At 41.5% G+C, this 18787-nt stretch overlaps 2 protein-coding genes across 2 annotated transcripts in view; one reads left to right on the plus strand and one right to left on the minus strand.

Moving 5' to 3' along the window:
* Nucleotides 1-2577, minus strand: part of SNX1 (sorting nexin 1) — a 37437-nt gene extending 34860 nt beyond the window's left edge. Inside the window, exon 1 of the mRNA XM_010840207.1 lies at nucleotides 2503-2577. Within this exon, the coding sequence (XP_010838509.1) occupies nucleotides 2503-2517 (15 nt within the window). The 5' untranslated portion in view covers nucleotides 2518-2577. The remainder of the gene's footprint in view (nucleotides 1-2502) is intronic.
* Nucleotides 2578-2753: 176 nt separating this feature from the next.
* FAM96A (family with sequence similarity 96, member A) lies at nucleotides 2754-18195 on the plus strand. The gene is made up of 5 exons (XM_010840208.1): nucleotides 2754-3061; nucleotides 6811-6975; nucleotides 14353-14402; nucleotides 16860-16905; nucleotides 17735-18195. The coding sequence occupies exons 1-5, from the start codon at nucleotides 2938-2940 to the stop codon at nucleotides 17830-17832; spliced, it is 483 nt and encodes a 160-aa protein (XP_010838510.1). The 5' UTR covers nucleotides 2754-2937; the 3' UTR covers nucleotides 17833-18195.
* Nucleotides 18196-18787: the final 592 nt, after the last annotated feature.

Below are 18787 nucleotides of genomic sequence, written 5' to 3' on the forward strand. Positions count from 1 at the left end.
AATCCCAGCCCCAGATCGCGACGCGGTTATCCTAACCAGGGGGCAGAGGAGCAGGAAAAAAGGACTTAAGAAGGCTGGAATCAAGATTGCCCGGAGAAATATCGATAACCTCAGATATGCAGATGACACCACCCTTTTGGCAGAAAACGCAGAGGAACTAGAGCTTCTTGATGAAAGTGAAAGAGGAGAGGGAAAAAGCTGGCTTAAAACTCAGCATTCAAAAAACTAAGATCATAGCATCCAGGTCCCATTACTTCATGGCAAAGAGATGGGAAAACAATGGAAACAGTCAAAGACTATTTTCTTGGGCTCCAAAAATCACTGCAGATGGCGACTGCAGCCATGAGACTAAAAGACGCTTCCTCCTTGGAAGAAAAGCTATGACCACCCTAGACAGCATGATCAACCTAGATAGCGTATAAAAAAGCAGAGACATTACTTTGCCAACAAAGGTCCATCTAGTCAAGGCTATGGTTTTTCCAGTGGTCATGTAATGGATGTGAGAGTTGGACCATAAAGAAAGCTGAGCGCTGAAGAATTGATGCTTTTGAACTGTGGTGCTGGAGAAGACTCTTGAGAGTCCCTGGGACTGCAAGGAGATAAATCAGTCAATCCTAAAACAAATCAGTCTGGACTATTCATTGGAAGGACTGATGCTGAAGCTGAAGCTCCAATACTTTGGCCACCTGATGCGAAGAACTGACTCATTAAAAAAGACCCTGATGCTGGGAAAGACTGAAGGCAGGAGAAAGGGAGGCCAGAGGATGAGATGGTTAGATGGCATCACCGACTGGATGGACATGAATTTGAGCAAGCTCTGGGAGTTGGTGATGGACTGGGAAGCCTGGTGTGCTGCAGTCCATGGGGTCACAAAGAGTCAGACAGGGCTGAGGAACTAAATTGAACTGAGGGAACCCGAGGTTCTACCGTCTCTGCACTCTGGATCGCTTTAACTACTGGGCTTTTTAAGCAGAAGAAGCAGCAAGTCTGAAAGCCTCCACATGGCACCAACTCATACCAAGCACAGTGGCTACATAGAGATTCAATATGTATTTTTGATTGCGATCTCTGGACAGATAAACAGTAAAAGTTTCACTAGTTATTCTTTCGAGAATGTTTAGTTCATTCAAGAAATGGATACTGAAGATCAAAGGAGAATCCCATGGACAGATGATCCCAGCAGGCTACAGTCCATGGGGTTGCAAGAGTAGGACACTTAGGGACTAAACCACCACCCCATTGCGTGCCTGGCACCCTACTATGCGTTGGAGATACAGAAATAAACACGCTTCTGGTTCACTAGGCACTTGAGGGAGATAGGCATGTAAATGGATAGTGCTATATAATGTGCAGTGAAGTGAGCTCGCTCAGTCGTGTCTGACTCTTTGCGACCCCATGGACTATAGCCCACCAGGCTCCACCATCCATGGGATTCTCCAGGCAAGAATACTGGAGTGGGTTGCCATTTCCTTCTCCAGGGGAACTTCCCGACCCAGGAATCAAATCCAGGTCTCCCGCATTTCGGGCAGGCGCTTTGCCCTCTGAGCCACCGGGGGAGCACAGTAAAAGAGAACAACAATTCTGCTTGAAGTCGAGAGACTTCAAAGAGGAAGTGAGACTTGAGAGTCCTAAATTTGGTCGCAAAGCAGTTAGGATTCTCTCAACTGCTGTGGAGTAAATGGAGTGGAACAGATGATGGGGGACTTATTAAACTCTGAGCAAAAGCTTCCTGGGACCTAAACTATTCACTGGTTGTCTGGTGGGCCTAAAATCTAAAGTAGCTAGACAAGACTTTAAAGATAAATGGGATATGTTATCGTGGGATAATTTAGCAAGATAATCCTTACATTTCCTCTCAATAGAGATGGTACGAAACTTGGCATCAACTTTGACAAAACGTTTAGTTTGTTCTTAAATGCCAATTCCTCACCATCAGAGATCTGCTCACAGACCTGTTTGAGGGTAGGTTCCATGTCCTATCTTTGTACCCTGGGCATCTATAGACCAAGCCTGGCAAATTAAGTATCCAATAAATGTTTGAGATTTGACTGGAGGGATGAATGGATAAAATTAAAATTAACATCACCGACTTTGTTACTGGCAACCGTTACAGCCACCAACACCAGAGGGCTTAAGAGGTTCTTTTTAGGATGGCGATCTCCAATGTCACTATTGTACACATGAGGAAGCTCTCTCGTTCTAAGTTATCTTGAAGGCGATTGGCAGAAATAGCCTGTAATGAGAAGTTGTGCTGGCCCTATGAGTTGTGTTTTCCCTATGAGACGGGAAAACTAAAAACTAACTCCTTCTCCGGCCACGCCTAACCATCTTTACTAGGTTCCAAACACATCCCATTTCACCGCAACGGAAACTCACTTCCGGCCTGACTAGGAAGTAAGAAAACTTTGAGTGGAAGAGGCCCCCTCGGAAAAAAAAAAATAGTAGGGAGTCTCCGTACAGACGCTCCTCCAATATTAGAAATCAAGATCTTCTTTCCCCTACCTCTTCAGGATTCATCTTTAGCTTATCCAGGCGCTAAGGCAATTAGCGGCGGGTTACCCGCCACCATCAACCGCGCCCGCGCCCGCGCGCCGCCAGCGTCAGAGACTACAGGTTCCATAATGCAGCTCGCCGTCTTCCAAAGAAAACGCCCATGTGTCCCAGCACGCAACCCGCCTCACGTGCCTCCAAGAATTTTTTTTTTTCCCCTCTTGCCCCGCCGAAACTGAGCAAAGCATACTGGGGCTTGTAGTCCTTGCGCCTCCTTTCCCTAGGTCCTCCGCGACAATCCGTCAGGTCCCGCCTATTATCTGCTCCCCAGGACATTTAGGCTTCTCTTGGCCCATGTGAAGACCAGGAAGTTGATAACTCGCGAGGCTCGCTACTGAGAGACGGTGGCTCGGATGGGACAGTCGCCAGGGATGGCGGAACGTAAGGATGGAGCGAGTGTCCGGACTGCTCTCTTGGACGCTGAGCAGATTCCTGTGGCTCTCGGGCCTCTCTGAGCGGGGAGCTGCCCGGCAGCCCCGGATCATGGAAGAGAAAGCGCTAGAAGTTTATGGTAATTAATTTTGTCCAGGGCACCATTTGGTGGTGAACGTGGAGGCTGGGCTAACAAGGGCCTCATCTGAGGGTTTGGAGTGTAAACTCGGGTGTTTTGCTGTATCTCCTTGGCAAGAGTAGAAAGCTTTTTGTCCCAGTCTTAAATCACGCGGGCATGTGGGTCTTCCTTAACACTTAGGCTCTTGCTAAATCCGGAGCAAGCCGAGTCCGGGTTATTTTCCTTGTGTGCCCCATATTCTAGTGGCCATCTCAAGACTTCTCGGCAGAGGCGTTTAAGATGCTTGATTAGGAAGCAGAACTGGCCTAATGGCCGCACTTGAGCCTCCTTCCTTCTTATCCCTAACCCTGGACGCACACTCGTCTTTCCACCATTGAGGATACTGTTGGGTGACCGCTTGGGCCAGGGTCACAGCCAGTCTGTTCTTCAGAGGCAGTAGGCAAGAGGTCCCCACGAGCCCGGCCATGAAATTATAGTTCTTTAACACGCCCACGCCTGGAGTGCAAAAGAACACACACGCACTGAGTTTTATATGTACATATGGCACCCCACTCCAGTACTCTTGCTTGGAAAATCCCGTGGACAGAGGAGCCTGTTAGGCTGCAATCCATGGGGTCGCGCAGAGTTGGACACGACTGAAGTGATTTAGCATAGCATAGCATAACACACATAGTTTTTATGTGTATATTGAACATAGAATATTCTCAATTCAACCCCTGGAACCATCTTCATTGTACAGATGAGGAAACAGGTTTAGAGAGGTTAAACAACTATCTGGGGGCCACTCTGCCCATAAGGAAGCAGCAAAAACCAAAGCTCTTCTGTTTCCTAACTTGGTGCACTTTTCACCACTTCACGATTGCTTTATGACTTGCCTTTTTGCACTTATTAGTATTGTTTTTGAGACTACAAAGACTGGATCTAACTAGCACTCAGAGATTCCCGCTAACCCTAACCCAGGGTAAAAGTCTAACCACAAGAATGCAAATAATGCAGGTAAGGATTATAGACCAGCAGAAGAAGCTAGGGATGTTAAAGACCTTTGGCACTACTCTGGTTTACCTCTTGCTAGGTTAGGACTTAACCCTAGTCAGGTGACCGGTGTGAGTGGAATGATTTCCCCAAAGCAGTTAGACAGATTCCTGTCCTGTCAGGTCTCCATCTCCAGCATCTAGGGACAACAGGGCACTGGGGCTACAACTTTGGAAGAGGGAGATTTCTTGTCCTCACACTTACCTTGAAGGGGACCTTAATACACAAAAATAGAATTTTTAAAAATTATGTGCAGTACAAGTACCTGTATCAGAGATACAGGCAAAGAGGAAAGAGAGCCAGTAGTCTCTGACTAGGGGATCTGGAAGGACTTTAAGGAGAAGGGGTCACTTGAATTGGGCCTTGAAGCATTAGGATCTGGGCCTGTAAAGGGTACACAGCTTACTAAGCAGAGGGAAGAAGCAAGATTATAGAGGTAAGAAAATAACCTGTTTGGGGAACGGCAGGCAGGGCTACAGGATAGGGTTTGTGGTTAAAGGTGGAGGTGTGGTCAAAAATTGTTTTACAGAGCAGGTTGGAATTAGATCCTGAAGGTTTAAATATAAATGAAAAATGTAATATCAGTGCAAAACCAGTAGAAGAATTTTAGTCAAGGGAGTAATGTGAGGAGAGCAACATTGCTTTCTTTCTAAAGAAATTAATCCAGATCACTGGAACAGTATGGAACAGTAGAGAAGTTGAATAAGGGGTGAGATTTAATTTCAGAGTCATTTAACATATAAACAATATAATACAGCTTGTGTATGTGAGCCTTACAGGGAAAAAGGCCTAGGATGAGGGGGAACTAACTCCTGTTAAGAAAACTTGTTTCCCCGAGCCCCAAGTTTCACAAGTCTTGCAAAGTTTCTTTTTCCTGCCTCCATTTTCAAATTCTGTTTCTAATCAAATGATAAGCTCAGGATTTGCTGGAGAGAAAGTAGAGCTTGATTGATTTGTTTTTCCCAGCAAGATTTCTGATTCCAAGAGTGTTGTAAATAGTAGAAGGAAACCTCAAGCCTGAGAACATCAAGCTTGTCCCTTGTGAACTCCTGCTTTTTTCTACCTCACCATTTCTTATTCTCCTTTTCCATCTTCTTCTACAACCTTAGGGTAAGAAGGAAGTCTTTTCCTCTGCAATGCCAACCCCGCCTCCCACATCGTTGATCTCATTCATTCCTGTTTATTTTACCAGCCTCCTTCTTAAAATTCAGTGTCCCTTCCTCTATTTGTGTTGTAAAAATATACTCATTTCCCTTATCCTTGTCACTGTTCTAGCTTTTTTAAAACCCACTGCCCTTTGCCCTTTCCTTCTTCCCTTTCAAAGTCCTAGGATTATGTTTGCAAGCTGGCCTCTACCTTCACCTCCCTACTGAAAGTGCTTTCTTGCAGGTGACCTCCTGACTAATAAATCAGAGACCTGGTTTAGCTCTCATTAACCTGAATTTTTCAGCAGCATTTGATGTTAATAATCATCCCCTCTTTCCTTCTCTACTGCTTTTTGCTTTGCTTCCTTCTGACCGCAAATTAGGTGCTTCCTACAGATCTATCCTTGGGTCTCTTTCCCTTTACATTTGTGGTCCTCCAACCTGGCTGCACATAAGAATAACCTGAGGGATTTTTTTAAGTCTCAATGCCCAAGTCCTCCTGTGAATCAGTTAAATCAGAATCCTGTGAATCAGTTAAATCAGAATCTTGGGGAGGGCTCAGACACCAGATTTTGTTTTGTTTTGTTTGTTTTTGAAGCATTCCTAGTGATTCCCTTGTTTGGCAAAGGTTAAAAACTATGGTTATACTCACTGTTGTTTGTGAATCCCATGATTTCAATAGCCACTCTAGCCTTGGTTCCCTTAAACCTTATGCTACAATTCCGTGTTGCTGGAATGTTCCATTGGTTTGCCCCTTAAGCACCTCAGAATGATTACATGTGAGATTTAATCACTTGTCTTAGTTCCCACCCAAATTTCTTCCTTTTTTCTTCTGATTCTATCTTGGTTCTTCCAGGCAGTTAGATTTACAATCTGAGTCATCTTCCTTTTCTCTCTTTCTTTGTCTTCTATGTCCAAACAATTGTCAGAGTCTGTCGATTCTGCCTTTAAAATTACTTCAATGTCTGTCTTGTTCTCTCTATTACTATGGTCATGTCCCTGTTTTAGGCTTGGCTTTTTCATCCGGTATCCCTGGCCCTGCCCTTTAGTGTAAGTCTACCAACTGGTCAATGAGTTACCAGCGGACAGTGTAACACTGTCTCTGTTATCCCCTTGTTCAGAGCCTCTTGAATAGATATTCTATTGCCTATAGCTGACTTTAAAAGACCCTTGATGGGCTGGCCTAAACTCTTAACTTCTTCACTTAATGCTGAGTTCCTGGCAAACTTGTTCATTTGGAAATGCTCCAAAATTTTACCCATTTTTAAAGACAATTCAGATTGCATTTCCATAAATCCTGAAACTAAGTTATTTCTTCCTCTTGAGCTTGTGTAACACTTTCCTATTTGCATATTCTCTCTGCAGAATTAGATCCAAGAAATTGGACATGAGATACTAATAATCCACAAAAATGATTCTCTCAAAAGGAAATTTCTGTCAGAAATCTGGGGAGTGGCTGTAGTATTTGCTCAAACAAAAATAAAGTCAGTGTTTGGATTAAGACTGGCAAGATCAATTGTATTTAGAATATCCATGTTTTAACATAAGACCTTGTTTCTGATGATTCTTTAGATTTGATTCGAACCATCCGGGACCCAGAGAAGCCCAATACTTTAGAAGAACTGGAAGTGGTAACGGAAAGTTGTGTGGAGGTTCAGGAGATAAATGAAGACGACTATTTGGTTATTATAAGGTTCACGCCAACAGTACCTCATTGCTCTTTGGCGACTCTTATTGGTAAGGTTTTAGATAAAGATATTTATATATTGATACTGAATTATTCTAGCTGATACTGACCCACAGTAACAATTAGCATCATGGATCATACTTTATGGTTTACAGAATGTTTTCAATAGTTCTCACAATCAACATATGAGTCAATATTAGGTTTATTTTACAGATGAGGAACCTGAGGCTCAGGGAGTTTAAGGAACTTGCTCAGCATCATATAGCCAGGAAATGATGAAGTTGAGGCTCAACCCTAGGTCTCCTGACTTGAAGTGTGTTTTTTCTTTAGCTACACCATGCTGCTTCTCCACAATTAATGGAGGCTGGGTATGGGCCATCTTTTCGCCCCAGGTCTGGAGATGGGAATGGGTGTTATCAGACTAGCGCCGTGCCCTCACCATCTTCTCCTTTTAGGTGCTCTCTTGGCTTCTATGTAGCATGGGCAGAAGGCCTGGTGGGAGGGTGTTTTTTCAGGTGCTTTTCTTTTTGAGAGGTTGCATTCCCAATACTTGGATTAGTTAGCAGTGAGATATACAGTCAATATCTTTGAATGTATATTTTGTGAAAAAAAGACGAAGTTTATTTCAAACCAAATCTTGATCCGTGGGGAACCAGTTAAATAATCAGTGATGGTGTTTATCAACCATGAAATACTATGCAGTTATCAAAAAATGAAGAAACTCTCCATATACGAATATGGAAAGATCTCTGTGACATACTGTTAGGAAATAAAAGCAAGTATAATATTCCTACATTTATGTAAAAAAAAGGTTAAAAATATATATTTATGTTTGGTTGCATATCATAAAGAAAACGTAAATGAATAGCTGAGATGAGGTGGGCATTAGTGATGGTGAGAACTGGTCAGATGGGGGATAGGGTAGGTGGAAGACTTTATACCTTTCTGTATTTTTAAGTTTTTGAACATTGAGCCTATATTATCTATTTGAAAATAGACAAATTTATAAATAGGCTTGGAAAGGTAAATATTTTATTATTGTTCCCACTGTTGTTGTGAGTTCTGTCTTTTCTCACTTGTTGGACCTGGGATCCCTCAGTTAGTGGTTTCCAGCATATCGGCCACATCTTGAGGGACTAGAAGGTCTGTGAATCTGTAGATGCTATTGTGGTTATAAAACTCCAGCACTAGAAAAAGCATTGTTGAATGCGTATTTTTTTGTCATTGGACAATTTCTGAATCAACAGATATTGATAACAGATTTCAGAAAGTAATATTTATATTGTGTTTCTTAAATTATGAAACACAATTATAACAAACTTGTTGGCAATAATTTTGAAATTCCACAAATTCATAAAGAAGAAAATCTCAAAAAGTTAGCATTAGAAAGTGTGCTCCAGGCTAAAATTCCAGCTCTGTTAGTTCTGTCACTTTGTGGCCTTGGGCAAGTTACATAACCTTTCTGAGCTTATCTCCTTATCTGTAAAAACAGTGATAATAAGGGTAACTGGAACCTGGTAGGCTACAGTCCAGGGGGTCGCAAAGAGTCAGACAGGACTGAAGTGACTTAGTGCACGCGCGCATGTGCACACATACACACACTGAGTTGTAGAGGTTAAATAATAGAAAGCATGAAATAGATGAGAAATGTTTTTTAGTTCTTCTTAAATATTCTTTAGTTATATGGTTATATAGGAACATGCTAATCACATTGATGTATCAGTTTTGTAACCATATGGACTACTAGCCTTCCACAATTATTAATAAACTATAGTGAAAAACTTTACATATAAATATTTTTATTTATCTCTAATTATTGGTTCAGGATAAATTCCTATAGGTGGAATTATGGGGTCATATGGTCAGAGAAGGCAATGGCAATCCACTCCAGTACTCTTGCCTAGAAAATCCTATGGACAGAGGAGCCTGGTAGGCTGCATTCCTGGGGTCGCTAAGAGTCGGACACGACTGAGCGACTTCACTTTCACTTTTCACTTTCATGCATTGGAGAAGGAAATGGCAACCCATTCCAGTGTTCTTGCCTGGAGAATCCCAGGGACGGGGGAGCCTGGTAGGCTGCCGTCTATGGGGTTGCACAGAGTCGGACACAACTGAAGCGACGCAGCAGCAGCAGCAGCAGCATGGTCGAAATATTTTTAAGCCTCTGGGTAAATATTAGCAAGTCCTTGTTAAAAAGTTCATACTAGGAGTTCCCTGGCAGTCCACCAAGTTAGGACTCTGCGCTCTCACTGAAGGTGGCACACTGCAGAGGGTTGGGAACCATTTGCCTCAGATTGGGACTGGAACCCATGTGCCAGGACTCAAACCCAGCCAGAACCCTCGGCCTTCCAACTGAGATCGCACTCCTGGTTTCAGGACCTGATGAAGCTCAGGTTCTTGATGTCTCACTGCATAAAGAATTCAGTGAGAGACAAAGTGGTAGGATAAGAAGTGGATTTATTTAGAGAGAAACAGAGTGTGGGACATTTCAGAAAGCAAGAGCAGCTGCGGTAGAAACACTCCACAAATAAGAGTGTGGAGGCTAATGAGTGGGAGAATTATTCCAACTATTTTGGGGAAAGAGTGGAAGTTTCTAGGAATTGGGCCACTGCCCACTTTTTGGTCATTTATATGTCAGCCTTGGGGCTGTCATGGTGCCTCTGGGTGTGTATCTTCAGTATACAGGGCCACGGGTCTAGTCGAAGTTAACTTGCCTGCCATCTTGGACCCATTTGATTCTAATTAATAAGCTGATTGTATCCTTGGGCTGTGTCATTGTTTCAGAAGTTGTGCTCTGCCCTCTTTCCTCCTGTTTCAGGTTCTGTCCCTGGTCAGGGAACTAAGATCCCACAATCTGGGCTGTGTGGCCAAAAAAGGAAAAAAAAAAAAAAAGAAAATTCATTCTCTTTGACCTAAGAAGTAAGGAACTAGTTTCCTAGGAGAAGATAGTAGCATGTACAAAACAGGGTAAATTTATAATAATAAATCTTGAAAGAAACTTATCTATTAATAGGGATATGATATAAAAATAATGCAATTTCTTAATTTCTATTGAAAATGAACATAATCAAGGAATTAAAGTATCAATATGAGAAGTGTATGAAAAAGCTTGAATGATAAGTTGAATTTTTATTATGATTGCAGTTATTTTAAAACAAATGTTTGTGGATAAAGATTGAGAGAGCACATGAAATCAAAATAACTGTAAAGATGTCAAGATTAGTTTATGGTTGATATTTCAGTTCTGTACACTTCTTGAAAAGAGTTTTGTCACTTTTTTGGCCCTTTTGATATGGGATTCAGTTGAGACCCTTGGCTTTTCAGTGGGTTGCCTAGTAATGTATCATAGTAACTGTTCAAGCAACATGATTGGAAAACTCGATGAAGAGAGTCATCTTTCTGTCTGATGCATTAGAAGGCATTTCCTATGAGCAGGTAATACTGTTGCAAGAAAGAGTGGGTCTTGAGAGAGGATGGTCACATCCTAGGTCACATCTGAGTCCCTGGGACAGCCACCAAGTATGGGTTCTTAGCTTCGTGCAGGAAAAAATTCAAGAGCAAGCAAGCCATTAATAAAGTGAAAGAAGGCTTATTTAGGGAGGAAACACACTCCATGGACAGTGTGGGCCACCTCCAGAATGCAAGAGAGACACCAAGGGTAAAGGGGTAGTCAGTTTTTATAGATGTGGATAATTTCATAGGCTAATGAATGGGAGGAGTAGTCCAGATATTCTTGGGGAACCATTGAGGATTTTCGTGAATTGGGTCACCACCCACTTCTTGGCCATTATGGTTAGCCGTGGAGCTGTTGGGATGCCTGTGGGTGTGTCATATAGCTTGCTGATGGGTTACAATGAGTGAATACAAAGGCTCAAGTTCTGGTGGAAATCAACTTGTCCGGCATCTTGTATCTGTTTGGTTCTAATCAGTTTATGTCACGTCCTCAGGCTAAGTCATTCTTTTAAAGGTTGTGCCTTGCCCTCTTCCTGTCTCAGTACTAAGCAGAGAAAGGCACCTGAGTAAGAGTTCCACTCTGACTACTTAGGTTGTCACCTACTCAGTTACCCTGCAGTCCATGGGGTTGCAAAGAGTCGGATACGACTAAGCGACTTCACTTTCACTTTTCACTTTCATGCATTGGAGAAGGAAATGGCAACTCACTTCAGTGTTCTTGCCTGGAGAATCCCAGGGACAGGGGAGCCTTGTGGGCTGCTGTCCATGGGGTCGCACAGAGTTGGACACAACTGAAGCGACTTAGCAGCAGCAGCAGCAGCAGTTACCCTGGTATGTAATTCCAAAGACAAGGAAGACGCAAAGAGGGTGAGTGGGTATGATCTTGGGTGGCCTCAGTCTGCAGCAGCTTAAAGTGGGGCTTCAGTTCCTGGTCAGAGACTGAAGCCAGTGAAAGCACTGAATTCTAGTCACTGAACCAGTGGTCAGTGACAAGGCCCAAAACTTTGCAGAGAGGAATTCCCACAAAGACAGAAAGTAGTGAAACAAGTAAAATGTTTATTAGGAAAAAAAGAATACAGAATGTGTGGATAGACACACGGGCAGACTCAGAGTCATGCCCTAGTGGTAGTTTGAATACTTTTATGGGGCATTTCTTCCGGGTTTCCTTTGACCAGTCGTCTTGCTTGCCGGGTTCTGAGTCAATATTTGGTATGTCTCAGGCTCCTCTCATTTATGCATGTGCTTCTTTTAGCCAGGATAGATTCTAGCAAAGAGGCCTGTGTGTAGTTGCCTCACTTACTCTGAGGTGATGCCCCCCTCTCTTCTGACCTCCAAGGAGCCTTTCTGTCCTGTGTAGTCAGGGAAGTCTCCTTTAAGAATGAGGAATATGTGGTCTTTTATCTCTTAACTTCCCTGATAGTTCAGTTGGTAAAGAATCCGCCTGCAATGCAGGAGACCCCAGTTCGATTCCTGGGTCAGGAAGATACCCTGAAAAAGGGAAAGGCTACCCACTCCAGTATTCTGGCCTGGAGAATTCCATGGACTATATATATAGTCCGTGGGGTCGAAAGGAGTCATGGACAGGACTGAGCGACTTTCACTTTCTTATCTCTTAACTGGGCAGAGCCCAGCCTCCTCCCCTCCATTGTCCTGCTATTTTTGTCTTAAGAGTTTCAGAACAAACTCCAGCTGTTTGCCCCCAGGGCCCATCTATCTCCTGCCTCACGATAGGGCAGAAAAACCACTTGATAATCTTCTGCAAGAAGGCAGGAGATGAAGGGCATAGGATTTGCAGTCTAGATTTAACTTCTAGCTCCTTCCACTTGTTAGCTATGTGATGTTGAACAACTCACTTATCTTGGTTCCTGACTGTAAAATGTAAAATAGTAATAGCTAACATTTATTGGATACTTAATTATGTGTCAACTACTATTTTAAGCATAAAAATATAGTTACTCCTCACCTTATACTTAGTGGTACTATTATAATACTTATGAAAACAGATAATGAAACTGAAATTCAGAGAGGTTAAGTAACTTGCCTGGTGTCACATAGCTAGTGTGTAGTGGAGCCAGTTTTGAACCCAGAGTATCTATCTCAGTATTCTATATTGCCTATCTTTAGAATACTGATATTCAAGAAAATGCTTTGTGAATTGTAAAACAGTTATTGTTTATGGATAAAATACTTACCTGAAACCATTCATCTCAGATTGGGATTTAACCGAGTCTCCAGTCCAGCCAAAATCTTGCCTGGGACTTGAAGGCACATGGTCAAGACTCTAACCTAACCAAAACCCAGTTTGGGACTAGAACCCAAGTGGCCAGGACTTGAACCCAGCTCCACGGTCTTTCAATTGAGATCATACCTGGTTTCAGTACCTAATGAAATGCAGGTTCTTGATTTCTCATCAAAGAAAGAATTCAGTAAGAGACAAAGTGATAGGTAAGAAATGAATTTATTTAGAGAGAAACATACTCCACAAATAGTATGGGCCATCCCAGAAGGCAAGAGTGGCCTTGGGAGAAGCATGTGCCACAGACAAGAATGTGTGCTGTTGTGGAGGGTGAATGCGGCCTTGAATCTGGTGTGGTTAGCTTTTATAGACAGGGTAAGATTGCTGGGAGAAATATCAATAACCTCAGATATGCAGATGACACCAGCCTAATGGCAGAAAGCAAAGAGGAACTAAAGAGCCTCTTGATGAAGGTGAAAGAGGAGAGCAAAAAACCTGCCTTAAAATTCAACATTCAAAAAACTAAGATCATGGCATCCAGTCCCATCACTTCATGGCAAATAGATGAGGAAAAAATAGGAACAGTGACAGACTTTATTTTCTTGGGCTCCAAAATCACTGTGGATGGTGATTGTAGCCATGAAATTAAAAGACACTTGCTCCTTGGAAGAAAAGCTTTGACAAACCTAGACAGCATATTAAAAAGCAGAGATATCACTTTGCCAACAGAAGTCCGTACAGTCAAAGCTATGGTTTTTCCAATAGTCATGTATGGATGTGAGAGTTGGACCATAAGGGAGTCTGAGCACCGAAGAATTGATGCTTTCGAACTGTGGTGCTGGAGAAGTTGAGGGTCCCTTGGACAGCAAGATCAAACCAGTCAACCCTAAAGGAAATCAACCCTGAATATTCATTGGAAGGCCTGATGCTGAAGCTGAAGCTCCAGTACTTTGGCCATGTGATACAAAGAGTTGACTCATTGGAAAAGACTCTCATGCTGGGAAAGATTGAGGGCAGAAGGGAGCCACCAGGGAAACCCATCTAGGGATGTAGATTTAGTTAAAATTGTGTTCTTATTTTGTGGTGGGAAAGAAGTGAAACATTGGCACTGAGGCTCTGTTCCAAGCTGATTTTTAATTTCTCTTAGAAGACTCAACTAGAAGAAAGAAAAAATTATTGAAATATGACTTGGTATTGGGGCAATAAACTGAACTTCAGAGGATCTTGTCTGGCGCAAACAACTGCATTTGTACCTTGCAGGCATAGAGGATTCCAAATTTGAGAGTGCTTTAAAAAGTGGCTCTTACTTAGTTTTAAGTTTTTGCATGGCCTGACCAGTTGTAAGCATTCCAAAGTTTAATGAATTTGTTGATCTTTGATGGAAGGCGAATTGATGTAGCAGACAGGATCTGGGGTTTTGCAGTGGTTTGGGTTCTAATCCCAGCTTGGTCACTATACTAGTTCTTTGATCTTCGTCAAGTTACATTGTGACCTTGGTTTCATAATTTGTAGAATGGGGTTGAAATACCTGACTCAGTGGATTATCATGAGGAATTTTTAAGGTTGTGCTTATATGTTAAAGATTAGCTAAAGGTGCCAGCCTCAAAGGAGGCCTACATTGGATTGAGTCTAAGCTGTTTTCAGCTACTGTTTTGTATGGAGATGCCTACACATAGCTGTATCCTTTTTCAAAAACCAATAAGAGAGATAATTGATGCATTTTTCCCCCCCTCCACAGGGCTGTGCTTAAGAGTAAAACTTCAGCGGTGTTTACCGTTTAAACATAAGGTAAGGAATGTATTTTTTGTTGTTGTTTTATAACAGCATTGTTGAGACTTGATGTACATATCATACAACCACCTGTTTAAAGTGTAGAATTTAATGGGTTTTGGTATATTCACAGAATTGTGCAGCCATCACTACTGTACTTTAGAACATTTTCATTATCCCAGTAAAAACCCCATATCAATTAGCAGTCATTACCCATTTTTCCCAAACCTTATCCCATCCCTGGAAGTGGAATGTTAGTCACTCAGTCGTGTCTGACTCTTTGTGACCCCATGGACTTCAGCTCACTAGGCTCCTCTGTCCATGGAATTCCCTAGGCAAGAATACTGGAGTGGATTGCCATTCCCTTCTCCAGGGGATCTTTCCGACCCAGGGGTTGAACTTGGGTCTCCTGCATTGCAGGCAGATTCTTTACCATCTGAGCTACCTGGGAAGCCTATCCCTAGGCAACCACTTATGTACTTTTGTCTGTATAGATCTGACTATTCTGGATGTTTTATTTAAATGGAATCATACAATTTGTAAGCATCAGGATCTTTTCCAATGAGTTAGTTCTTTGCATCAGGTGACCAAAGTATTGGAGCTTCAGCTTCAGCATCAGTCCTTCCAATGAATATTCAGGACTTATTTCCTTTAGGATTGACTGGTTGGATTTCCTTGCAGTCCAAGGGGACTCTCAAGAGTCTTCTCCAGCACCACAGTTCAAAAGCATCAATTCTTCGGCGCTCAGCTTTCTTTATGGTCCAACTTTCACATCCGTACATGACTACTGGAAAGACCATAGCTTTGACTAGACAGACCTTTGTCAGTAATGTCTCTGCTTTTTTTTTTTTTAATTTTATTTTATTTTTAAACTTTACATAATTGTATTAGTTTTGCCAAATATCAAAATGAATCCGCCACTCTGCTTTTTAATATGCTGTCTAGGTTTGTCATAACTTCTTTTTCCAAGGAGCAGATGTCTTTTAAGTTCATGGCTGCAGTCACCATCTGCAGTGATTTTGGAGCCCAAGAAAAAATCTGTGACTGTTTCCATTGTTTCCCCATCTGTTTGCCATGGAGTGATGAGACTGGATGCCATGATCTTAGTTTTTTGAATGTTGAATTTTAAGGCAGGTTTTTAGCTCTCCTCTTTCACTTTCATCAAGAGGCTCTTTAGTGCCTCTTCGCTTTCTGCCGTTAGGCTGGGGTCATCTGCCTATCTGAGGTTATTGATATTTCTCCCGGCGATCTTGATTCCAGCTTGTGCTTCATCTAGCCCAGCATTTCACAAATTTCCCTAAATTACCAAAGTAAATGAGTATATGGGGTCTCCCAGGTAGCTCAGTGGTAAAGAATCCACCTGCCAATGCAGGAGATGTGGGTTTGATCTTTGGGTCAGGAAGAACTCCTGGAGAAGGAAATGGCAACCCAGGCAATGTTCTTGCCTGGGAAGTCCCTTAGACAGAGGAGCCTAGTGGGCTATGACTCTACAGTCTATGGCATCGTAAAAGTCAAACATGACTTAGTGACTAAACACCACCACCAACAAATGAATATAGATTGATTTTATATCACCTCCTTTGTTGTTCACAATAAGAGTTACTGTTAATGACATTGATGGAATTTATATGGTGTTTTGTATTTTAAAGAAAACTGAACAAGATGGTCTCTAAGGTCTCTTATAGCCATAATAGGTTATGATTTTTCCCCATCATGAAAAACATTTATCTCAGTAGTGAATAAGTATATGAGAATTAGATCATGTGCTCCAATGTTCCCTGAAGAATAGACATATCTTTATCATATAGAATGATTTAGTTACCACAAAATTTGCAATAATTTTGTGGGTTTGTCTCAAAAACTCTGATTCTTGGAGATTAGCTCATTTGAGCAAGTGAGTGCAGCGGGACCCAGAGGGATAGCTTAACCAGTGGTGTACTTGAAAATAAATTTATCAAGATAATAGTAGATGAGAAAATGACGATACTGAAAACTATATTATCGTGACCCTGTTTGTATAAAATACTCAATAAAAATAAACTTTCAGCCTTGGTGGGTGTGTGTGTTGTACGTGGGTATAGAGAAAAATATGGAAGAAAGTACACTAGATTAATGTGACTTTCTTTTGGGTGGGGCAGGGAGTAAGTTTAGATACCAATTTGGGAAGAAAAGGCAGAGTACAGGGGAGAGATATTCTGGAGCAAAACATGTATGAGACCTCATCTGTGTAAAATCGTAGATTTGTGTTTATAAAAAAATAATGGGAATACCTCCTGTGGACTTTACCTGTGTGACGAAAAAAAAAAAAAAAAATCCTTGTAACTTCAGCCTTCATTTTAGCAAAGAGCGTGAAGATGTGTCCCAAGTCTTTGATGTTGGAAACAGGATTGGGCTTTCATCCCTAGGCTCTGGAGTTCATTGTATATTCCACCTCACTCATCTAAGTGTTTTGCTTTCAATGTATTTTTTTCCTAGTTGGAAATCTACATTTCTGAAGGAACCCACTCAACAGAGGAAGATAGTAAGTGAATTTTGAACCATTATTAGAAAACAACTTTATATAGTACTTTATCTTGGATATGAGGTTCTTCCACCAGCCAAGTGTCCACTGGGTCATTTGCAAAAGAGTACAAAATCAGCTACTAGCTTTTCCTTGAGAAGAAAGTAATTTTTTCAGTGGAACTCTGGGTGAACTAGAATTAAGCCCTGTGGATATTGACTGGTTTAGTCCAGGGGCCACACATCTGTAAAGAATATGCAGCTTTGGAAACCTTGACTTACAGACTCTCAGGAGAGCTTAACTCTTTTCTTTGGTGGCAGGATACAGAGCTGTATATTTGAAACTGAAATCAAAAGTCCAGAAAATAAAGCGTTAGGGAATCTTGGGGTAGGGGTTGTCTTTGTGAATTTGGATTAATGTATTATATTGATATTTTTTTTTTTTTTTTTTTTTTTTTTTTTTTTTTTTGGGCCATATTCTGTGGCATGTGGGATCTTAGTTCCCTGACCAGGGGTCAAATTGCAGCATCTCCTGCAGTGGAAGCATGGAGTCTTCCTTAACCTTGTTTTTTTTTGAGAACTTTTTTTATATAAAGACTCTCTGGCCTACAGAGAGAAACAAAGTGGCAACCACTTAAAAACAGCAGAGATGGAATTCAGGAAAAGCAAAACTGGAATTACAGGAAAATTTTTTTTCTCTTTAAGTCTTCCTTTCAAAACTTATGAATATTTAGCCAAAACCTGCATCAAGTTTTCAAGGAGTTGAATTCTATATTAACAAACTAATAAAAATATTATCTGTTGCTGTAGATTGACAGAGTTATGCTAACTTGTGTGCGTGTGTTTTGCAGTCAACAAGCAGATAAATGACAAAGAGCGAGTGGCGGCTGCCATGGAGAACCCCAACTTACGGGAAATCGTGGAACAGTGTGTCCTGGAACCTGACTGACAGCTGTTTTAGAGCCACTGATGTATAATCATTTGATATATTTGTTTAAAGTCTTTGTAAAATGTAAAAGATTAATACATAGGTGATTTGTACCTCAAAGCATTTTTTTAAACGATGATTTCCAAGCAAGATTTAATTATCAGGTAGTACCTAGTTTGTTCAATGTCTAACATTCTCAGGATTTGTAACCCTTAAATGATCAGACAAAAATATTTTCTAGTTATTGTGTGTAAGATGAGTTGCTATTTTTCTGATGCCCATTCTGATGCTTTTCATGTCAAAATATTTACTGTGCCCAAATGTATTCAATTTAAACCATTACTCTGTAAAATAAATAAAACAAAGATGATTCTTGTACACACATTAGAATGTTTTTATTTAATTGTAAATTTCAGTGTAAACACTCAAAGATACTTCCAAACCTTTATTTTCTGATTATTATGTAGAATCAGAGATAGGAGAGCTAAGGCTTCCCTGGTGGTCTAGTGGTAAAGAATTGCCCTGCCAACAAGGGACACAGGTTCAATCCCTGGTCTGGGAAGATTCCACATGCCATGGAGCAACTAAGCCAGTGTTCTGCAACTACTGAAGCCCACATGCCTAGAGCCAGTGCTCCATAACAAGCGAAGCCAGGGCAATGAGAAGCCTGCACACTGCAACGAAGAGTAGCCCCGCTCTCGGCAGCTAGAGACAGCCCATGTGCAGCAGCAAAGACCCAGCACAGCCATAAATGAATGAATGAATCAATCAATCAATATTTTTAAAATCTATTTTAAAAAAAGAACTAAAAAGAGCCCTCAAGATCAGGCCTGGGCCCTGCTTTCCTTCAAGAAGAATCTTGGATCCATTTATAAATAAGGAAAAAATGGGAAGAGGGCCAGAACTGCTCGAGGTTTCAAGCCTGAAGCAAGCTCAAGTTAGCAAAGAGTTGATGCCAAGTTTGTATTTTTTTTTA

The sequence above is a fragment of the Bison bison genome, unplaced genomic scaffold (genome assembly GCF_000754665.1).
Source record: "Bison bison bison isolate TAMUID 2011002044 unplaced genomic scaffold, Bison_UMD1.0 scf7180017864142, whole genome shotgun sequence".
NCBI lineage: Eukaryota > Metazoa > Chordata > Mammalia > Artiodactyla > Bovidae > Bison > Bison bison.